General features: G+C 39.1%; 6 protein-coding genes across 7 annotated transcripts; 2 read left to right on the top strand and 4 right to left on the bottom strand.

Moving 5' to 3' along the window:
• Window positions 1-169: 169 nt before the first annotated feature.
• LOC133842742 (transmembrane protein 19) lies at window positions 170-1,639 on the top strand. Its single transcript, XM_062275953.1, has 2 exons — window positions 170-395; window positions 457-1,639. The coding sequence occupies exons 1-2, from the start codon at window positions 284-286 to the stop codon at window positions 1,338-1,340; spliced, it is 996 nt and encodes a 331-aa protein (XP_062131937.1). The 5' UTR covers window positions 170-283; the 3' UTR covers window positions 1,341-1,639.
• A 21-nt stretch (window positions 1,640-1,660) lies between these two features.
• On the bottom strand, window positions 1,661-3,194 carry LOC133842741 (uncharacterized). The gene is made up of 2 exons (XM_062275952.1): window positions 2,751-3,194; window positions 1,661-2,695 (listed from the first exon to the last, which is right to left on the bottom strand). The coding sequence occupies exons 1-2, from the start codon at window positions 2,860-2,862 to the stop codon at window positions 1,722-1,724; spliced, it is 1,086 nt and encodes a 361-aa protein (XP_062131936.1). The 5' UTR covers window positions 2,863-3,194; the 3' UTR covers window positions 1,661-1,721.
• A 1,817-nt stretch (window positions 3,195-5,011) lies between these two features.
• Window positions 5,012-6,285, bottom strand: LOC133844851 (uncharacterized). The gene is made up of 2 exons (XM_062279116.1): window positions 6,128-6,285; window positions 5,012-6,060 (listed from the first exon to the last, which is right to left on the bottom strand). Exons 1-2 carry the CDS (start codon window positions 6,156-6,158, stop codon window positions 5,093-5,095), a joined length of 999 nt encoding a protein of 332 aa, XP_062135100.1. The 5' UTR covers window positions 6,159-6,285; the 3' UTR covers window positions 5,012-5,092.
• Window positions 6,286-8,807: 2,522 nt separating this feature from the next.
• On the top strand, window positions 8,808-9,865 carry LOC133843767 (trigger factor). The gene is made up of 2 exons (XM_062277451.1): window positions 8,808-8,959; window positions 9,026-9,865. Exons 1-2 carry the CDS (start codon window positions 8,932-8,934, stop codon window positions 9,763-9,765), a joined length of 768 nt encoding a protein of 255 aa, XP_062133435.1. The 5' UTR covers window positions 8,808-8,931; the 3' UTR covers window positions 9,766-9,865.
• Window positions 9,807-13,893, bottom strand: LOC133843768 (uncharacterized). Of its 2 annotated transcripts, XM_062277453.1 has the most exons (4): window positions 13,677-13,893; window positions 12,742-13,574; window positions 11,064-11,386; window positions 9,807-10,241 (listed from the first exon to the last, which is right to left on the bottom strand). In XM_062277453.1, the coding sequence occupies exons 2-4, from the start codon at window positions 12,770-12,772 to the stop codon at window positions 9,882-9,884; spliced, it is 714 nt and encodes a 237-aa protein (XP_062133437.1). In that variant the 5' UTR covers window positions 12,773-13,574; window positions 13,677-13,893; the 3' UTR covers window positions 9,807-9,881. The 2 variants fall into 2 exon arrangements, with proteins under 2 accessions (XP_062133437.1, XP_062133436.1); XM_062277452.1 differs by having other exon boundaries at window positions 12,742-13,893.
• LOC133843769 (uncharacterized) lies at window positions 11,306-12,747 on the bottom strand. Its single transcript, XM_062277455.1, has one exon. It carries the CDS (start codon window positions 11,940-11,942, stop codon window positions 11,520-11,522), a length of 423 nt encoding a protein of 140 aa, XP_062133439.1. The 5' UTR covers window positions 11,943-12,747; the 3' UTR covers window positions 11,306-11,519.
• Window positions 13,894-18,631: the final 4,738 nt, after the last annotated feature.

Below are 18,631 nucleotides of genomic sequence, written 5' to 3'. Positions count from 1 at the left end.
ACAATTCGGAAATAATCGTAATACAAAGTATTATACAAAAAAAACATCTGTACGGCAACAAATCAAAATTCGCGGCACAGTTTAAATTTCTTGCGCTTTACCTGAGTCACCCTGTACGGTGTGAAATGAATTCCAAGCGAGTGCTTTGGTATATTAGGTGTTCAGGGTAGAATATGGTCACACCCGACCCGACAAACTGCTGAAATCATTTGTTTACATTTTTTGGAATGAAAGTTCATTTTGTTTTCGTCGAAAATAGAAAGAAAGTGAATAGCAAACAATCATGAACGGCGATTGGATGCCCTTATTATTCTGCGGGCTCTCCATACCCATCTCACTTTTTATGTGGTTGGGCAATGTGGCATTCTCGAAATTCTGGAGCGCCGGCTTCGAAGGTGAGTTCGATTAATTAACGCATTTCACTTTCACACTGATAAGCCTCAAAATGATTTTTAGAACCCGCAGTCATACCACCTACCCGCTGGCTGTTCTCGACCTTGGCCCCGCTGGCCCTGATGACGGTGGCGCTGCGACGTCGCTCGGTGAGCAAATCGGGAGCTGCTTTAGGCATAATTGTTGCCTTTACGCTATCGATAGCGAGTCATCCGTTTTTCGCCAGTTTAGTGGTGTTCTTCTTCAGCTCGTCGCGTGCCACCAAATTTCGAGCACAGTTGAAGCGAAAGTTCGAGCACGACTTCAAGGAGGGCGAGGGACAACGCAACTGGGTCCAAGTGCTCTGCAATGGCGGCATGGCAACGCAGCTAGCGTTGCTCTATCTCATCGATTGTGGCAGCGGTGAACGGGCCATTGACTTTGCCAAAGAGTATCGCTCCAGTTGGCTAGGCATTGCTGTAATGAGTTCGTTTGCCTGTTGCAACGGCGACACTTGGAGCAGCGAACTGGGCAGCGTGCTCTCCTCGCGGGATCCCGTCTCCATCATCAGTTGGCGTCGGGTGCCACGTGGCACCAATGGCGGCGTCTCGCTCATTGGAATCGCTGTCAGTTTGCTGGGCGGCTTACTCGTAGGATTCGGCTATTTTGTAACTGTGCGCTATACTGTGGATGCCAAAATGCTGTTGGTTAGTCCACCGCAATGGCCCATCATTTTGTTTGGTGGCTTGGCTGGACTCTTTGGCTCACTTCTGGACTCTGTGCTTGGCGGCATGCTGCAATACTCGGGCATCAATGCGCAGGGCAAGATTGTGGATGCGCCCGGCAAGGGAGTGCGACATGTGAGCGGATTACGCATTCTGGACAATCACAGCGTCAATCTAATCTCCAGCATTGTTATGGGCGTCACCATGCCGTTGCTGGCACTCAAGTTTTGGCCTGTGCGCTAATTGGGCGACACTTTCAGTTAACATGAATGGACTTTAATGCAATGCAAACGATAGACTCGAACCACTCAACAACGATTAGATCAAATTGCAACACTCGCAAACTATATACTAAAACATTAGATTAAGTCATCGCATCTTGTAACTAAACAAACAAACATAATACCTTCTAACATTCTCATATCTGTGTGTTGAAACGCTTCAGCTGTAGTTTGATCACAGATCCTTAGCTCAGCTGAAGTGTCGCCTCTATAATATTTGTTCCATCTTTAATATACTTCAAGTATATCATTTGTTTTCGATTTGTTTTGTTTTGCTGTAACACTCGAGTGACCTATGAAATTGAATTATGTTTTGTACATCAATTATAGCGCACACACTTTATTAATCCTTCTGCACTTTGACTCTTTTCAACTTTTGCAACTCAATGTTGCGCAACAGGTTATTGGAGAAGGCACGCAACATCTCACTGGAAGCTGTTGCTGCAGCCTGACTGGCTGGCTTTGCAAAGCCAATGGAGAACTTGATCATCAGATCACCAATGGGAGAGTTGACAAATTGCGAACCTGTCGAGATGGTCTTGAAGATGATGCGACGTTTGTGCTGATAGATTTGCGGATCGTGCGGCAAACTGTTGTTCAGATTGGGATTCGGCTTGGAGTGGGGACGTTGCTTTTGATTAGAGGAGGAGGTAGAAGCAGGAGCTGCAGCTGTGCTGCTTGTCAACTCTGGACTCACTGTTGTCGACGTCACTTTCGACTGCTGCTCACTCTTCGAGCGCGTTGTGCGTGGCAATGCAGTTGTCGTACGTCTGCGCTGAGGTCTTCTTGTGGAGCTGGAGCTGGAGCTGCTGGCTGGCTTTGAAGTAGGGATTGGCTGCTGCTGCACTTGGTAGTTCGTTTCTGGCAGCTGCTCCTCTGCAGTTGCTGCTGCATCTGGTTTCTCTGCATCGATGTCACCTTGCTCGGATTCTGGCACCGTCTCATCCACATAATCGTCATCTGCGTCCGCTTCATTGGTGCTGGTGAAAAGCGGTTTATTCGGTGGCTGTTGTAGCCGCTGGCGCTTAGTCTTTTCGTCTGCGTAGATGGGCACATCAGGTCCAGTTGCAGCGAGAACTTGCTCCATCTGCTTTTGTAGTATTTCATAGAGCGGTGCATTCTGCTCGTCGTCCAGCAGCTCGACAGGTTCATTGGGCACAAATTGATTGTTCACATAGGCACTGCGGCCATCCAAGTCGTCGTCTACGTCCAGCGCATCCTGATCCTGTTTGTGAGCACGCGCCTCCACAATGGAGTTGTCTGGTGGTGCATGAGTAACCACATCAGCAGTGGGCAATCCTTCTATGCCGAGCAGCACTGTAAAGGATTTATTTTACTATATGGAACTGTCTTTAAACTCTGCTCAACTCACCTCCGCTTAGCAGCAGGATCAGGCCAAAGGTTCCAGTTGCGCTTGGCATTGCAGTCGTTTGGCTTCTGTGTGCAGTTGTCGCATTTGTTGCATCTTTTATACCACGTTGCATCCACCAGTTGATGTTGCCACATCCCACACACGCAATCAACAGTGTTTAGTGCTTCAGTTAAGTTCTTTCGTTTTTTTTTTATTATTATGATTTGTGCCCTATTGAATTACTTATCCGATCTGTTGTCGGCCATCAGCCCATTGAACTTAAGTATATAGAACTTGTTTCACAGTTCAATGAACTATTCTGATGATGTTGTTAAACTATTGTGGATAGTAGATGACCACGTCCGTTGCTGTCTCCAATCTCTCAAGGGACTTGTTGCAACGCCCACAGTTGGTTGAGAAGATTTCTCCATTGTTGAAGCACGTTTAAGTGCAACTTAACATCATTTTTATACCCGCTACCCATAGGGTAGAAGGGTATTATAACTTTGTGCCGGCAGGAAATGTATGTAACAGGTAGAAGGAGGCATCTCCGACCCTATAAAGTATATATATTCTTGATCAGCGTCAACAGCCGAGACGATATAGCCATGTCCGTCTGTCCGTCTGTCCGTCTGTGTGTCTGTGTGTCTGTGTGTCTGTCCGTCCGTCCGTATGAACACCTAGATCTCAGAGACTATAAGAGATAGAGCTATAATTTTCGACAGCATTTGTTATGTTTGCACGCAGATCAAGTTTGTTTCAAATTTTTGCCACGCCCACTTCCGCCCCCGCAAATCATAAAAATCGAATAACAAGCGTAATTTTTAAGCTAGATTTGCGAATTTTGGTTTATACAATAATTACTATAGTAGTTATGATTCCTGAAAATTAAGTTGCGATCAGATAAAAATTGTGGAAGTTATTAAAGAAATACTTTTGTATGGGCAAAAACGCCTACTTACTAGGGGTCTGAGTTGCTTTGGCCGACAATCTGGTACATTGTGCCGTCTATGGTATATTTTGAATGGTGTACTATATCGATATACCAAACATATCATTCGGTATATTTTTTTAGTATTTTTTAGTATTTTCGGAATATTTTGAAAATGATACCGCAATATTTTGGCTTTATTAAATTTGGGTAGCGGGTTTCTCACAGTCGAGCACACTCGACTGTAACTTTCTTACTTGTTATTATCAAGCATAAAACAGATAACATTTTCTACAAATTCATTTCTTCATTTCGAATGCTTTATGAATGAGATACGTCCCTGCTAAACTAAATATAATTTTATAAGAGTTTTCGTTTGGTTTTGAATTCCAAAATAGTTCGATATAATGTATGTTAGCACAATTTATTTTTAACTCATAATGAGGAACATTATTTGAGCTTCAGATAACATTTTCTACAAATTCATTTCTTCATTTCGAATGCTTTATGAATGAGATACGTCCCTGCTAAACTACAATATAATTTTATAGTAGTTTTCGTTTGGTTTTCAATTCCAAAATAGTTCGGTATAATGTATGTTAGCACAATTTATTTTTAACTCATAATGAGGAACATTATTTGAGCTTCAGATAACATTTTCTACAAATTCATTTCTTCATTTCGAATGCTTTATGAATGAGATACGTCCCTGCTAAACTACAGTATAATTTATAGTAGTTTTCGTTTGGTTTTGAATTCCAAAATAGTTCGATGAAATGTAGCACAATTTGATTTTACCTCATAATGAGGAATATTCTTTGAGCTTCTGGATGAGAAGAGACCCTTTTCTACAATATTTAAATTCTCAATTTATAATTACGAGATCTACAGATAGATATACTTATTTTAAAAACAAAGAAAGAAAATCAGTAACTCATTAGAAAGTGAAGTCCGCTTGCTTTTTAAGTTAATAATTCATTCATTCAATTTACGTTAAACAATAATAAACAATTCAGAAAAATTACGTATATGATTTTTATCTAATTTTATTGAAGAAAAAAAAGTAAATCAAACGACTTAATGCAAATTTTAAATTGTAATTTCAAGATTATTTATTTTTTTGGAGAATTTGTATTTTGTAATTTAGAGTAATATAATGAATACAGGGACAAGATTGTTTTGGTTACAATTTTGTATAAACATGATAAATATATAAATCACGCTCTGTACGCTTTGAACATAAACAACTTAAACTGTAAAAGCTGTTTAGCTAAGATTTTTAATCTCTTCCGGAGCATCTGCTAGTGTGTTACTTCATACGATATCTTGGAAGATTGATAACTCAGAAAACTTTTTTTTTTTGTATTTTCTTTTATTGTGAGCTTGTTTTGTTGTTAAATAAATAAATAAATAATTAGCCTAAAACGTAAGTTTAAGATACCACATATTTGAGTTTATCCTTTTCGGACTCCAAGGGCTTTGCAACCGCTGCAACTGGAGCCTTGATTGCCTGATTTTGGATAACTAAGGGCTTTGCAACGATCTGTGCCAGAGTTTCAGCTGTCTTCTTCACTGGGATCGGGGGCAGGGCAACAGCCTCAACAGGCACAGGAACAGGAACAGCTACGGGGTTGGGAACAGGCACAGCTACGGGGCTGGGCACTGGGATAGTGACGGGCTTAACTTCTAGAGGCAAGGCAATTGGTTCAATTTTCTCTACTTTCTGCTTGTGCTTCTTCTTGTCTTCCTTTTGCTCTTCGCTGCTCTCATTGCTCTCCTTGTCCTTCTCCTTCTCCTTTTCTTTCTCCTTCTCAGCCTCGGCAGCAACTGTGGCAGCATCACGGAAGTAAGGGGAACATCTAAACTTCTTCTCGGTATATGCAGTTTCCTTGGGATAAGATTTCTGGCACTCCTCGTAGGGAAGTTCTGTCCACAAGCCATGAGTGCGACACTTGGCCACATTCAGCTTGCATTTGTTGTAGAACACAGCAATTTCGTTGGGTGTCTTGCCACAGATGGGTTCATAGAGCTCTTCCGCACAATCATCGTCGCACAAATAACCCTCGCTCAAGGCATGAGCTGGACTATTGATGCTGCCCGAGTTGCTGAGCTGTTGGCAACCGGCTTTGCCGGCTTCACAGCTGAACCAGGCAATGGGAATGGCCAAGTATGGAGGACTCTGGCGAGTCTTACCTTCCTTGGCGGCGAGTGGGGAGAAGGTGCGCTTCACGTAGTAGCCATGCTCCTCGGTGGACACCTGAGAGTTGGGACCACTCAGATCCGATGAGGTGGACCATTTAGTCTTTGTCTTCGATCTATGCGAGTCGTGATGATCGTTGCCCTTGTGCTTGCGACGCTTTGCCTCAATGGAGGCTGGTTGCAGAAGCAGCAAACTTGCCACTGAAAAATACAGTTAGGAATTGAGAATTGCTGAGGCCAGTGAATGTGGCAAGAGAATGCGACTTACCTACGATGCAGGCAACCTGATATGGTCTCATCTTTCTCTTCTTAGCTTAACTTTCTTTTTGGGGAGCGATCTTAACAGCTGCTCGTTGCGAGTCCAACTGATCGCATCTGGTTGGGCGAGGTGGCTTAAGTATCTCTCTGCTTTGGACGGGGGAATTCTTTTTCCTTTACCGGTTTTCTTGGTAATCTTTCAAAAGTTGTTTATTTACTTCTTCTGCGTCTTTTTCTACACTTGGTGCTACTTTAGCTGTGTCTCTGTTTGACCGCAAGGAAAGCATGCAAAATTGCTCTTTTTATTTTTTATTTATTTTTCTTTTTTTCTTCTTACTTTGGTGAAATTTTTTATGCAAACTCATGTGCTCTTCATTTATCAGCGAGCGACATGCGAGCTTATACCCTTTTACTCTGATACTCAGATACTCATCTAGAATGTCGACTGCTCGAACTGGTTGCTGGCTGCTGGCTGCTTAACACCTTACCCACCTTACTCTACCCACCTACCTGCCTGCCCACCCATCCATCTTTTTACCTTCCCTGTCCATCTGCTTGATCCCAGCGAAGCGCAGCACAGCTCAGCTTTGCGTCTAAAGCCGGTTTCGAATTGGGTCAATCTGAAAGGTTTACTGATCTCGTTTTATGGGCCCCTACAATTCTTTTTGTGGCCTTAGGAGGCTTTAGTTAACCCACAAGTATCTCTCTTTCTCTCTTCAACTCATCATCGTTGTTGTTCAATCAATCTGCTTGTTATCACCAAGCAGAAGTTGTTATTCTTCTATTGAGATCTCCATTCTTGCTTGTACTCGTAATTGCTGTTCTAATTACACGTCTTTTGTGGATTAACTTGAAATGTAATCTTTAATTTGTCTGCCTGATTACGGATCTTTGATTACTGACCCACTTCAGTACCACGGAATAACTTTCTAAGTGAAGTTCCAAATGGAAATGGATTTTTACTGCTTGCATTTTAAATACAAAACTTAATTCATATTGTTGCGAGTAATTCCCGGAACAGATCATCAAAACAAGCGTGATTTGCATTAAAGTTGAAAAGAAATGCTGGAACATTACAGTTTAATCTTAGATCTCAAGATTAATAGAAGGTAACTTTCTTATTCCTCGAGTGACAATCTTGTTTTATTTAAGAAAGTATTCTGTTGTTATGTAATAATTATTTTTATTTTAATGTCAAAGCTAAGATTTCAAGTTCTTTTATAAAGTAAACGAATTTGTGTTTGTAGAGATTTTGATGAAATATATTTTTTTTATATTTTGTTCTTCTCGAAATAAGAAATTGTTTTTCAATTTTTTGATAGCAACTTTTAATAAAATACAATATTTATAAGCTATAAACAATAACTAAAGTCATCACTAGATATTTATAATTTATTACGTCGAAAAGATTTTTGCTGAAAAGTAATTTAATCTTTCTTTTGCTGTAAATAAGGAATTATTTTTACATTTTATTTATTGATTTTACTTGAAAACATTTACAAAATAATTTTAATGAATAACAAAAAAATGGCAAGATGCTATTTATAGCATTTTTTCTTACCAATATAAGAAGTTGTCTTTATTTTGTGATGCAAATTTGGTCTATTTTTTATTCCAGAAATTCGAATAAAGTTAAAATTTATCCTCTGTTTTATTTGGTAATTAATTATAGTATTAATATGAGAGACAAATGCAAAACGCGTAGAAAGTTGGGAACTGTGCATTTTGGCCATTTCTTTTGAACTGATTAATATGTAAGGATATTAATTTAAATTTAGGCTATAATTTATTTAAGATTATCATCTGTTAATTGTTAACAATCATATGCTCTTTACTGCTTTCTCTGAAGTCCCCCAAACATATCAATATGATTCATTTATACGCGTGATCAGCTATTGTTATCAGTTGGGTTTGATTTTCGTATTAAGCCACATTATGGAAAAGTTTTCGAGTTTCCGAAATGCATTAGAAAGTGCCCACTGATGACGCAGCATTCAAATCTAAATTCAATATTCAATAAAATGTATCGTTTGTATCGTGTGGTGTGGGATCCACAAAAGTGGACGCTAATTATTACATAATTATGTTAAGTGTGCGCAGAGAGCAATGACTGATTGCCAAAAGAAATTTAATCAGTCAATTAAGTGCGTCAGCCGAAAAGTAAGAAAAATCCCTTTTGTTGTATACCTTATGGAACCTAAACATATTTGCATATAGCTCCACACTTTAAAGAGGGGAAGGAAAGTGGAATTGGAGACTGCCCTCATAACGCCCGCGACTGGCAAATGAGTGTTAATGTTTTAGCCAAACAAACGCGACAGACGAGGAGGAACAACAGAGGGCCAAGAGTTGGGCATAAATAAACAGATTTATGAAAGAAGTGACCAGAAACCGAATTTTAAATAAATGATTTCGGTTTCTTTTGTGTATTGTGTGTGTGAGTAGAAGAAAACGAGGTAAACAAAAGATGTAAAAAGAAAGAGCTTGAGACTGAGACTGAGATCAAGACTGAGCCAGAGACTGAGAGCTGAGAGTTGCAGTAAAAGCGGTTGCTTTAGATATGATATTGCTCAGAGTGAAGACCAGACCAGATCGCCTCTCCAGTGGCGTTAGAGCTCGCTCAGCGGCTCAGCGGCTCGTGGCTCATTCGCCTTGTTTCATGTTTACTTTCATTTCGACTGTCGTTGTCGTTGCTATAAAAAGCGAAAGCAAAGCGCTGGATTCGCTCATAAAGACCGCAAAACTGCAAAAGTCAACTCTGTGCCCCGCACATTGTCCACACTCGACGTAGCACTCAAGGATTTGCCAACCAACATGGTCAAGCACATTTACCTCACACTGGGTAAAGTCTTTGAAATACGCTTTTTCTAATTCCTTTAATATTGAATATCCATTTCCATTTGTGCAGCTGCTTTGCTCATCATGGCTTTGGCCGTGAGCTCAGCTCCCACTAATATGGAGCATGAGGTGGAGGCTGTTAAGGACAGCGATTTGGTTGTCTTGCGTAAAACGCGAGCGGAAAGCTCAAGCGTGGAGAGCGATGAGGAAGCCGACGACGATGATGATGATGATGAGGCAGAGCAAAAGAACGATTCGGCTGCTGACGATGATGAGGAAGAGGATGACGACGACGATGATGCATCATTCATTCGCAGACGTCGCGAAGCAGCAGCTGAACCTGCCAAGGAAACCGCTGAAGCTGAGGCTGCTCCCGAAGCACCCGCTGCGCCAGTTGAGGAGCACAACGCTGTCGTAGATCCTAGCGCAAGCGAAGTGCCCACCACAACTCGCAAGCCAGTGTTGGTGCTCATACGTGATGCACTCAATAAGGTCACCACGGGGCTGCCCACCGAGCAGGTGACCAATAATGCGCTGCAATATTTCCAGCTCTTCCAGCACTTTATTCAGCAGACCATCGAGCAGGTGATTGATGCCGCCGATGATGATGAAGACGAGGTGAGTCCAGCAACCACTGTAGATGAGGACAAAAAGGAAGAGGAGGACAAGAAGCAGGAGGAGGATAAGGTCACCGAAGTGCCTGAGAAGCAAACTGAAGAGGCTGCAGTTGTCGCCGAAGTTCCAGCTCCAGTTCCCACTGACAACGAAACAAAACCCGCAAAGCCCGCTGGAGCTAGCAATGCAGTTTAAAGCGCTGCACAACAAAAAAATACCTCAACTATATATTTAATTTAACTATTTATTGCTTAGTTTTTAAATATCAAAAATACATCGAACATTTTTCAATGAGTATTTTGTGTTTTTCACTAATTTGACTTTTTGCGATTGAACTCCTTGTAGAGCTGTGTTGAGCCGTGTTCCTTGATTGCTTGAATCTTGCTGCGACTTGGGCTGCGATGTCGATTTGTGGTTCGTCTTTTGGGTGGTTCAACCATCTCCAGCAGTCGGTTAAAGTGCGAGTTTGGCACCTTGGTGGAGGCTCGTCTATTTCCTTGATTTAATCTCTGCTGATGTGCCAACGATACTTCCTGATCGCCAATTGTTAATGTGAGCGGCATCTTGCCAGCGGTGTTAATGTAAATGGGAATGGTGATGTATATGGGAGAACCAGAAACGGGAATTGGAGCGGGAGCTGACACGGGATCTGGTTTGGTTTCTTGCACGGACTGAAAAGATGGCAGAATTTGGCAGAAAGCATAAAAAGAAGATTTGTTTATATTCAACACTAAAACAATTAAGCACAGACTTTTGAAATATATCATATAAATACAAAAAATGATGTCTTCACATTTGCATAGCTCAATTTTCGAAAGCTGAACAGCATTAAAAATATTGGCAAAGTTTTTATTTACTATTTCACCTCTACGAAATATACATAGTAATAAAAAAATAACTACATTTTGGAAAGTTGATTAGCATCAACAATATTTGTAGATGTTTTAAGCTCTAATATTCACTTCTACAAAATATTAGGATTTTGTATACATATTTTTCTAGTATTACGTTTCAAAAACAAACAAATCCAGAAATAGAATAACAGAATAAAATAACAAAAGCCTGTCAATTATCATGAACAAAACTTGGAGTCTTTTAACTAGAATTTAATTATAATTAAAGTTTTTTAACTTTAAAAATGCAAGTTACATAGCATTTTCCATTAAATTAAAAACAAAATAAAGTTATTCAGAAATTTTTATATCTAATCGTCGACTGTAGCTTCATAGTAAAATATTCAACGAAGTTTCTAAAATTGCTACATATGTATTTTTGGTTTTTGAAATTATATTTGTGCCAACAGGTACATAAGTACTTCGTAAATAAAATAATATTCTATATGATAACCTCATTTGACAGGTAGAAAGTGAAACTCTCACCAGGTGCGTGGTAATAATTATGTAGATTATAAAAGAGTTATTATACATTTGTCACCAGGTGCAGCTAAACAGTTAGTCAGATTTAGAAAGAGTTATAAAAGAGGTGTTAGCTACCTGTGTCTTTGGTTCTTCTGGCATCTGCTTGAGGAAATACAAGGGATTGGCGTCATCTGTCAAACTGTTGACTTCATCATCTGAGAGCAAGGGCAGACGTTCATTCTGGAAGCTGAAATCTGGCTCATCTTTGATAGGAGAGCTGACATTAGCCTTGGGCTTAGAAGTGGAGGAGGTGCTGAGAGGTTTCACTGTAGTGCTCGGACGAATAGCATCCAACAAGGACTTTAATCGATGAGCCTCATCGTTATCATTGGGTTCGATATTGGTTTTGTTCTGAGTTAACTCTTGAGAAACACAGAATTTGCAGCTGAGCAGCAGAACTGAAAGGTGTGAAATGTGTTAGTGAGAAGGCAACAAATTTAAATGTCAAGTCAAATTTTATTTGATAAAAAATAATTACAATCTAAATCGAATCGAGTAGCTTAAAGTAAGGTGTAGTTGATCAATCTGAAATCAAAGTGCAGTTCGCTTGCCGTCGAGCACAAGTTCATTGAGTCCCAACTCTCGGAATTGTTCCAGGCGATCCACTTGCTTGATGAGACGCTTCTTGAATTGCACTTCACGGCTGAGCACCTTGAGATCATCCACAGTGCAGAGTTTGTTACAGTTTCCAATATTCTTGTCAATCAGTTGAGCGGTCAGCATAATTTTCGATCGAGATAGACGCAGATAGGAGAAATCTTTTTCCGATTTACGCAGTTCCAAGCGATGCAAAAAGATCTGATACGGAAAGCTGACGGGTTCAGTTGAGCGTAGCATTTTCCTCGAGTGTTTCTGCAGCTTCTGCTCATGATGTTTGGCTTTCATTTGTTTGTGCAGTGTCTTCTGACGCTTCTTTTCGGCTTTGTCCATTTTCTGATTCTGGCAGACTTTCATCTTGAGAGCGATAGATCTTCACGGTTTGACAGTTGATGCTGTTCTGATGCCCAGGACATGTCGACCGCATCCTTAAATAGTAAGCAGGTAGCACTATCCTGGCTGAATTTGCGAATACCCTTTGCAGGTAGTTCCACGTCTCATTAGCGCGACGTGATCCTGGACGCGTGTTCGTCATAAAGATCATTCGCAGGCATTCCATTCGCTATCGCTTAAGTTGGTTGTCTGGGATTTTCCACGGATTATTTATGGCTTTATGACTGGGATATTGGGTACCCAACCAAATTTTTGCCGGCTGCTTCTTGTTTTAAGCCTCAATTAGGGCTTCCAACTTAGCGCCGTACTTCGGCAGCGTCGCGACGCTAAGATTTTTTTGGAGTTTTTCCATTCGCGTTTGGATTTTGGGTTTTCGCGATAACACCCTGGGACACCTTTCCAAGAATTTGTGTATTTTCGCTGGTCGTCCTTGTCCCCATATCTTACGGTTTTCAGAAGGTTCCAGAGACAGTTTCTGGGTATGCGATGGATGCAGTTCTCTCAGAAAATATGCGGGTTGCCACTGAGTTTCCTACAATATCCTTTGACACATTTTAGCCACTAACTGTACTTTATTTCATTTTGATTCCAATTCGTTAAATTACAATTTAAATTTCTGGTCGAAAGCACTTTATATAAATAAGTTTTTGTTTGCACATCGTACATTTTTAGCACATTCTTAAAATTCTACGCTTCACTTTGATAAAGTTCTTAATTTATATAGACTATATTAGCTGATTTCTTACAACATTATTAAACGCACCTCCGCAAAGAAAAGTGAAAGACCGCTTCATGTTCGTTTTAAAAATAATACTAAAACTGCTTTTGGCCAAACATTTGGGTTTTATAGCGAAAATGAAGTTTCTGCGCTAAAACCAAAAATTTCACTAGAGAAGAGAACACTCTCGTTGTGGCTCATTTGCATATTAATTTTTGAAAACGACGTCGACGACCTAAGACAGTCTTTTCTCTGTCTATGTAAATTTGTGTGTTAAAAGTTTCAAAAGCGTCGTCATTTTATTTGATTTTTGGAGCCAGAGGAGAGCAGAAGCGCATAAATAATGATGATGAGCCAATTCTTTTTTGCTCATTTCAAGCATTTGATTTGTTCATTTTGCATGCAATTTATGAATAACGAATCATCTCTCGATCTTGGCCGTCATTCAATCTGAATGTGCTTCGATGCGCAGCTGGAAAATTTTAGCTTTTGTCAATACGAATTAGCCGAAAGACACAGACACAGAGTCGAAGCGGAGTTAGAGTCAACGCAGTCATCGATGAGTTTTATTTAAAGTTGAGTTTATTTATTTTGCATTCACTGTGTCTGCACAGAGGCCACGACATGACCGAACAGGAACGGACAAGAAAGGACAGGATAGGACAGGGCCAAGGCATTTCCATTTGACTGACTTGCATAACATTTTCCGTATTTCTCTCGTCGACGTCGACGTCGTTGTCGTCTTTTGTGGTTTGCGTTTGTCATTAGACAACCGTCTAGACCGAATTTTGGAAGCCAGTCGCAGACTGGTATCGATAGCTATTGAAGACGCATGTCCCAACCTCTGTCCCACAGAAGTTGGCAACACAATTTGGCCACTGGGAAATTATATTGAAATTGGCAACGTTTCTGAATGTGACTGACTGAATGCCAAAAGCATTGACTCTGACTCCCCTCTTGACTCTTGCTTGTTGACTTACTTTTGTGTTAAGCAGAACGAATATTTTCTTAGCATATTTATAAGAACGTTTGCCTTTGATACCCTAAGCTGAAGGTTGATTGCCTTACTGATTTAAATTCACTATTTGTGGAGTTCAATTTTAGAATTATGAAATACAATTTTTAAGTTTAACTTATAATTATAATTATTTTTCTAATATTTAAAATATAGAAATCTATAAATCTTTTCATATATTTTGTTAACGCTTTAGTTTTATTAAAAATATTTGTTTACATAAAGACTCCTTTGATTTCTGATAAATATTTCACAGCTATCTGTAAGCAGATGACATATGAATTGTTTGATAAATTGGCCAGGGTATTTAAGCTTCGGAGATCGATATATCATTTAATTTATCCTGTTTTTTATTGCATTCAGTATGACGTTGACGTCGACGACGTCGAGGCTATAATTTTTCGACATTGTGTTCGCAATTTGTTAGCCATGAGGCCAATAAATTTCGCCAAATATGCGCCATAAAAAGGGAGCAAGCAAAAAAATGGAGGCAGGGGCGGAGAGATATGGGATCCAAAAACCTATGCACTTTATAATGAAATAAATTGACTTTCATGAAGGCGGCATCAATATGGTAGCAAAAAGCAAATAAATCGCAACTTTGTGCGCAAATTAAAAAGGTTTGCAGCGGTTTGCCGATAGCAAGTGTGTTACAAGAGAGGCGGGGGGGAAAACGCTTTGGTTCGCCGCTCAATTTGCAATAATGCCGCACAGCCAGTTTCATTTCAATTGCAACAATTTCGGACAGCTGCAAAAAAGAATGAAACACACAAAAGTATAAAATGTGCACAGTGGAGTGGACTGGATATATTTTATATATATATCGTAAGTATGGGGATACATATATATATACATATATATATAGATGGCTAAACTCCACTTTGAGTTCGATGGTGCGCAATTTGTGTGTGCAAGTGTGTTTTTTATTTTTGGTGGGTTTTTGTCTGTTTTTGAGCTGTAAAATGCATTTCACATTTTATTGTGCACTCAATCAAAAATCCATTTCCGTTTGTCGTTTGTGCGGGGACTCCTGGACTCCTCCTGGCATGGTTCACGTTTATAACTTCCTCCACCCCCCAACCCCCAGAAAATATGCCTGAACGTGTGAGTAGCGAGAACTGGATGAGTGAATAGCCTGGTGAGTGGCGAGTGAAACGGGGAATTGGCATCCAAAGTTTGATAATTGAGTTGAAGCTGGTCGCGCGTCGAAGTCGCGCCATCATCGACAGCTTTTACCAATATTGCAATAACAGAGCATCAGATCCATATAAATCGTGCATGTGTATTGCGATTCCCATTCCGTGTTTGCACGTGCCAAACCAATCCCAACCAAATGACAGCAGTTCTCCACTCTCGCCCCCCCTTTCGCATTCCCCGCTGTGACTGGTCTGACATTTTTGAGTTTGATGAAACTCGGCCCACGGGTCCATCTCGGATTATTGGAGTTAAAGCGGGGCTAAAAGCATTGAACGAACGAACTGCTATGGCTGAGCAGACTTCTCTGTTCTCGTTGTAGTCCTTTAGTCCTGCAATTCTCATAAATTCGATAAAGCAGAGGACAAAAACAACCGGATCAATTAGCTTATTGTTAAGGAATTATTGACTTTTTCGACAGTTCATTAGCTTCTTGCTTTCAGTTTTGGCTGTGTCACTTTTTAATCTAATTGATTAGCTATGATACGTTTCGAAAATAACTTTTAAAGTGGTTTTAAGGATATACGAACAAGCTAGTAATAATAGTTTATTGATGTCTAATAATTTCTGGAACCCGGTGAATTTGTAAGTCAGAGAAAATTATGGCTAGAGTTTTAGCATATATTGAAAGATTGCTAAAAAATGTTCTTTATATTAGAAGAGCCCATTTTATCCTGGTATATATAATTCTAATATGTATTTTCGTGGAAGATATTATCTCAGTAGCCAGGAAAGATTGTTAAGAAAATCTTATCTCAATGATTTAAAATAACTTTTAATATTGTGATACTTTCAATATACCTTAAAATTAGAGGCTGATATTTTGAGAGACTTAAGACATACATATGTCATTTTAAACAAAATATAATTTTAGCTTTTAATACAAATGAAGATAATTTCTTTCAATTCAATTAGACATATCCTACAATTTCGAAAGTGTTTTCATACAAAGCGTGCAAAGGATTTTAAACAGAAAGTAAAGTTAATTTTTGATATGAATTTCATTTTTAAGATTATTAATTAAATATTCATTTTATTCCTACAAGGAGGTACAACGGCTCCAAGAACTACATTTTAAAATTTCATTTTTCTTTTAAATGCAATAAAATTGTGTATTATTTCTAAAATATGTTCTATACTTAGTAGCTAAAATTGAGATGCGATGAACTTGTGCTGCGTCTGTCCGTTAAGTTAATTTTATTGCTGGAAATATGGCCTATTTCAATTTGTTCGGGTCTGTATAAATTACCCAACTTAAAGATCTCATTAATTTAACTACACGCATCTGTATAACTCGTCGCCTCACTTGTCCCACTTGTGCTGCCTTTTCATTTCTCTTGGTTTCCCACTTTTCCTATCCCCATCTCCGTTCCCCCTCGCCATCTTCCTCGATTCGTTTGGTTTCTTTTCTTTTGCTGTTTGCTATGCTCTTCTCTTCCCAAATCCCATTTCCCTTCCATTTTGGCAGTTTCGTTGTTGTTGTTCCTCTTGTTGCTGACATGACATGAACTGTAGTTTATTTATTATTTGCTCTGATGCTTTTTTCTCCTCCATCTTCTATTTTTTGTGTTGTAGCTTCTTTTTGCTCTGGTTGCCTCTTTTAATTTTATTTATATGCGTATGTGTGACTGCGACGATTCATATGTCCATGTATGTGTGTGTGTGTCGCTGTGTGTGTGTTTGTGTTTATATGTCAGCATGTTTATATCTCGTGTAGTTTATTGTCAATTGTTTGTAGCATTTATTTCGCAATTGCTATTCCTTTTTTTCTCACTCTCTGAAGCGTTGTCATCTCTCTCTCTCTGTCTCTCTGTCTCGTATTGCTTGCCTTTGTTCTTTATTTATTTATTTGATTAGTTTTTATTGCATCACAATTTTCACACACTGCTTTGATCTGTCTGCATTGCAGTTGTTTTTTACACATTTCCAATACTAAAAACACTCCCCAAAAATGTTATTAATATTTATTATGATTGCCAAAAACAAACTAACGGCAACGATATTATTTCAAATATAGAAACATAGAATAAATTAACATTTGAAAAACACGTATGTAAATAAAAATGCACTCAATTCCTTTAATTTATTTCAATAAAAATATATTCGCAAATTTTGATGGGTAATTGCTTGCTTTGATATAGACGAATATTTAATTTAATTTGAAATTTTAATGAAATGCATAGCAAAATAAAAAAAATAAACTAAAATATCATTTACATTTTTCCAAATTTAAATTAATATAGAGAAAGAAGCGCAAACTTATATGAAAACAGTTCAACAAATGCATAGTACAGAAATAAATATAATAAATAAATATGTCATTTTGATTTTTCCAAATTTAAATTGATTTACAAAATAAAACTCTTTTTAATACACAAATAAAAACTATTTATTTGTTGTAATTCCAACTGATTCAATAAATATGTAATAGTTATATTTTTGAAATATTTATTTTTATTTTGAAATTGCAATAAAACGCATATTAAAAAAAAGATAAATATTTTTTAGATACTCGAGATATCAGTAATTGACATGTGGAATTCATTGCGATTGGCGCAATCAACTCATTTTGGATTTACATCCTGCCACAATTACAGTATTGTAAAACAATTCACGCACAGCTTCTCCATTCACAGAAGTTGGCTAAAGACCTCGCGTTTATTTGGCCATAAATTTTCCGTACCATGGTCTATTGACTTTTTCCCCGTTCCCCATTCATTTTCCAACTGCTCTTGCGATGCATGAGTCATGCAGTTGATATGAGGATGGGGAGATGTGTGATTCCCCCTCTCTCTCTTTTGCCTGTATCTCTCTCTTAATTTGCGCCACGTTTATCTGTGAATCTCTGGGCGCACAAATCAAAATACTCGACACACTCGCACATCGCATATGAAGTAGCCTGCAGAGATAGAGATGGAGATGGAGAGCTGTGTTCGTGCTTCCGCCAGCGAGTCGGCAGCTTCATTTGGCCGCTTATCTATCAGATGTGGAAATTGAATTTGGCCACAGCACACAAACACACAAACACACGGACACACATGAGTCAAAAGACTGAGAGAGACGAGTCTATAGATAATTGCATGATAACAGGCTAATTTTCAATTAGCGCCATTTTGATAAGCGCACATAAATTAAGCATTCTTTTTGCTTCAGACTTTCGCCTTCCCCTCGTCTCTCCACTCCATTGCAAGAGGAACAACAACAAATTGCAAATGGCCTTTTTGTTTCGTTGCGAAGCAGCAAGGAGCATCCGGTTTTGTCATTGTGTTTCCGGCTTGCTGCTGCTCAGTTCAACTCAACTCGAAGTTGGACTGTTACAAACGTGACTAGTTTATTGATTTGATCGAACTACGCCATACATAAATTAATAATAATACAAGCACTGACCAAGTAACAATTTGCTATGCTCTGCAAAATGCTTTTAAGCAGCCCTCGCCGAGAGCCCGTCGACGAAACCCAACCAACTAAAAGTCAAACACTTGAGCTCAGCTCTTCGACTTCGACTACGTCTTCGTCCTTCTTCTTCTCCTACTCCAACTTTTCCTTCTCTCTGGCTACGTGTTGGCCATTTTGACGTTGCCGTCGAACCTCCTGCGCCATATAAAATTCCAATCATACTTGACCAAAAGCAAAACACTGGAGAATTCGTATAGCTTCCCTTTTGCAACAAAAAAAAAGGAGAGAAAAGATGGAGAAAAAGTTAAGTGAAGTGCGACGCTTAAGCCA

The sequence above is a fragment of the Drosophila sulfurigaster genome, chromosome 3, assembly GCF_023558435.1.
Source record: "Drosophila sulfurigaster albostrigata strain 15112-1811.04 chromosome 3, ASM2355843v2, whole genome shotgun sequence".
Lineage (NCBI taxonomy): Eukaryota > Metazoa > Arthropoda > Insecta > Diptera > Drosophilidae > Drosophila > Drosophila sulfurigaster.
Note: the sequence above shows the minus strand (reverse complement) of the source record. Positions and strands in the feature narration are given on the sequence as shown.

Bases quoted from the DNA above. Each gene is read 5' to 3' on its own strand.
- LOC133844851 (XM_062279116.1), bottom strand. From the start codon at position 6,158: ATGAGACCATATCAGGTTGCCTGCATCGTAG. The intron at 6,061-6,127 runs GTAAGTCGCATT...TGTATTTTTCAG, and splicing joins TCAGGTTGCCTGCATCGTAG to TGGCAAGTTTGCTGCTTCTG.
- LOC133842742 (XM_062275953.1), top strand. From the start codon at position 284: ATGAACGGCGATTGGATGCCCTTATTATTCTGCGGGCTCTCCATACCC. The intron at 396-456 runs GTGAGTTCGATT...AATGATTTTTAG, and splicing joins CTGGAGCGCCGGCTTCGAAG to AACCCGCAGTCATACCACCT.
- LOC133843768 (XM_062277452.1), bottom strand. From the start codon at position 12,772: ATGAAGCGGTCTTTCACTTTTCTTTGCGGAG. The intron at 11,387-12,741 runs GTGCGTTTAATA...CACACCTTTCAG, and splicing joins TTTCACTTTTCTTTGCGGAG to TTCTGCTGCTCAGCTGCAAA. The intron at 10,242-11,063 runs GTAGCTAACACC...CCATCTTTTCAG, and splicing joins CAGAAGAACCAAAGACACAG to TCCGTGCAAGAAACCAAACC.
- LOC133843769 (XM_062277455.1), bottom strand. From the start codon at position 11,942: ATGAAAGTCTGCCAGAATCAGAAAATGGACAAAGCCGAAAAGAAGCGT.
- LOC133842741 (XM_062275952.1), bottom strand. From the start codon at position 2,862: ATGCAACGTGGTATAAAAGATGCAACAAATGCGACAACTGCACACAGA. The intron at 2,696-2,750 runs GTGAGTTGAGCA...AATCCTTTACAG, and splicing joins GATCCTGCTGCTAAGCGGAG to TGCTGCTCGGCATAGAAGGA.
- LOC133843767 (XM_062277451.1), top strand. From the start codon at position 8,932: ATGGTCAAGCACATTTACCTCACACTGG. The intron at 8,960-9,025 runs GTAAAGTCTTTG...CCATTTGTGCAG, and splicing joins GCACATTTACCTCACACTGG to CTGCTTTGCTCATCATGGCT.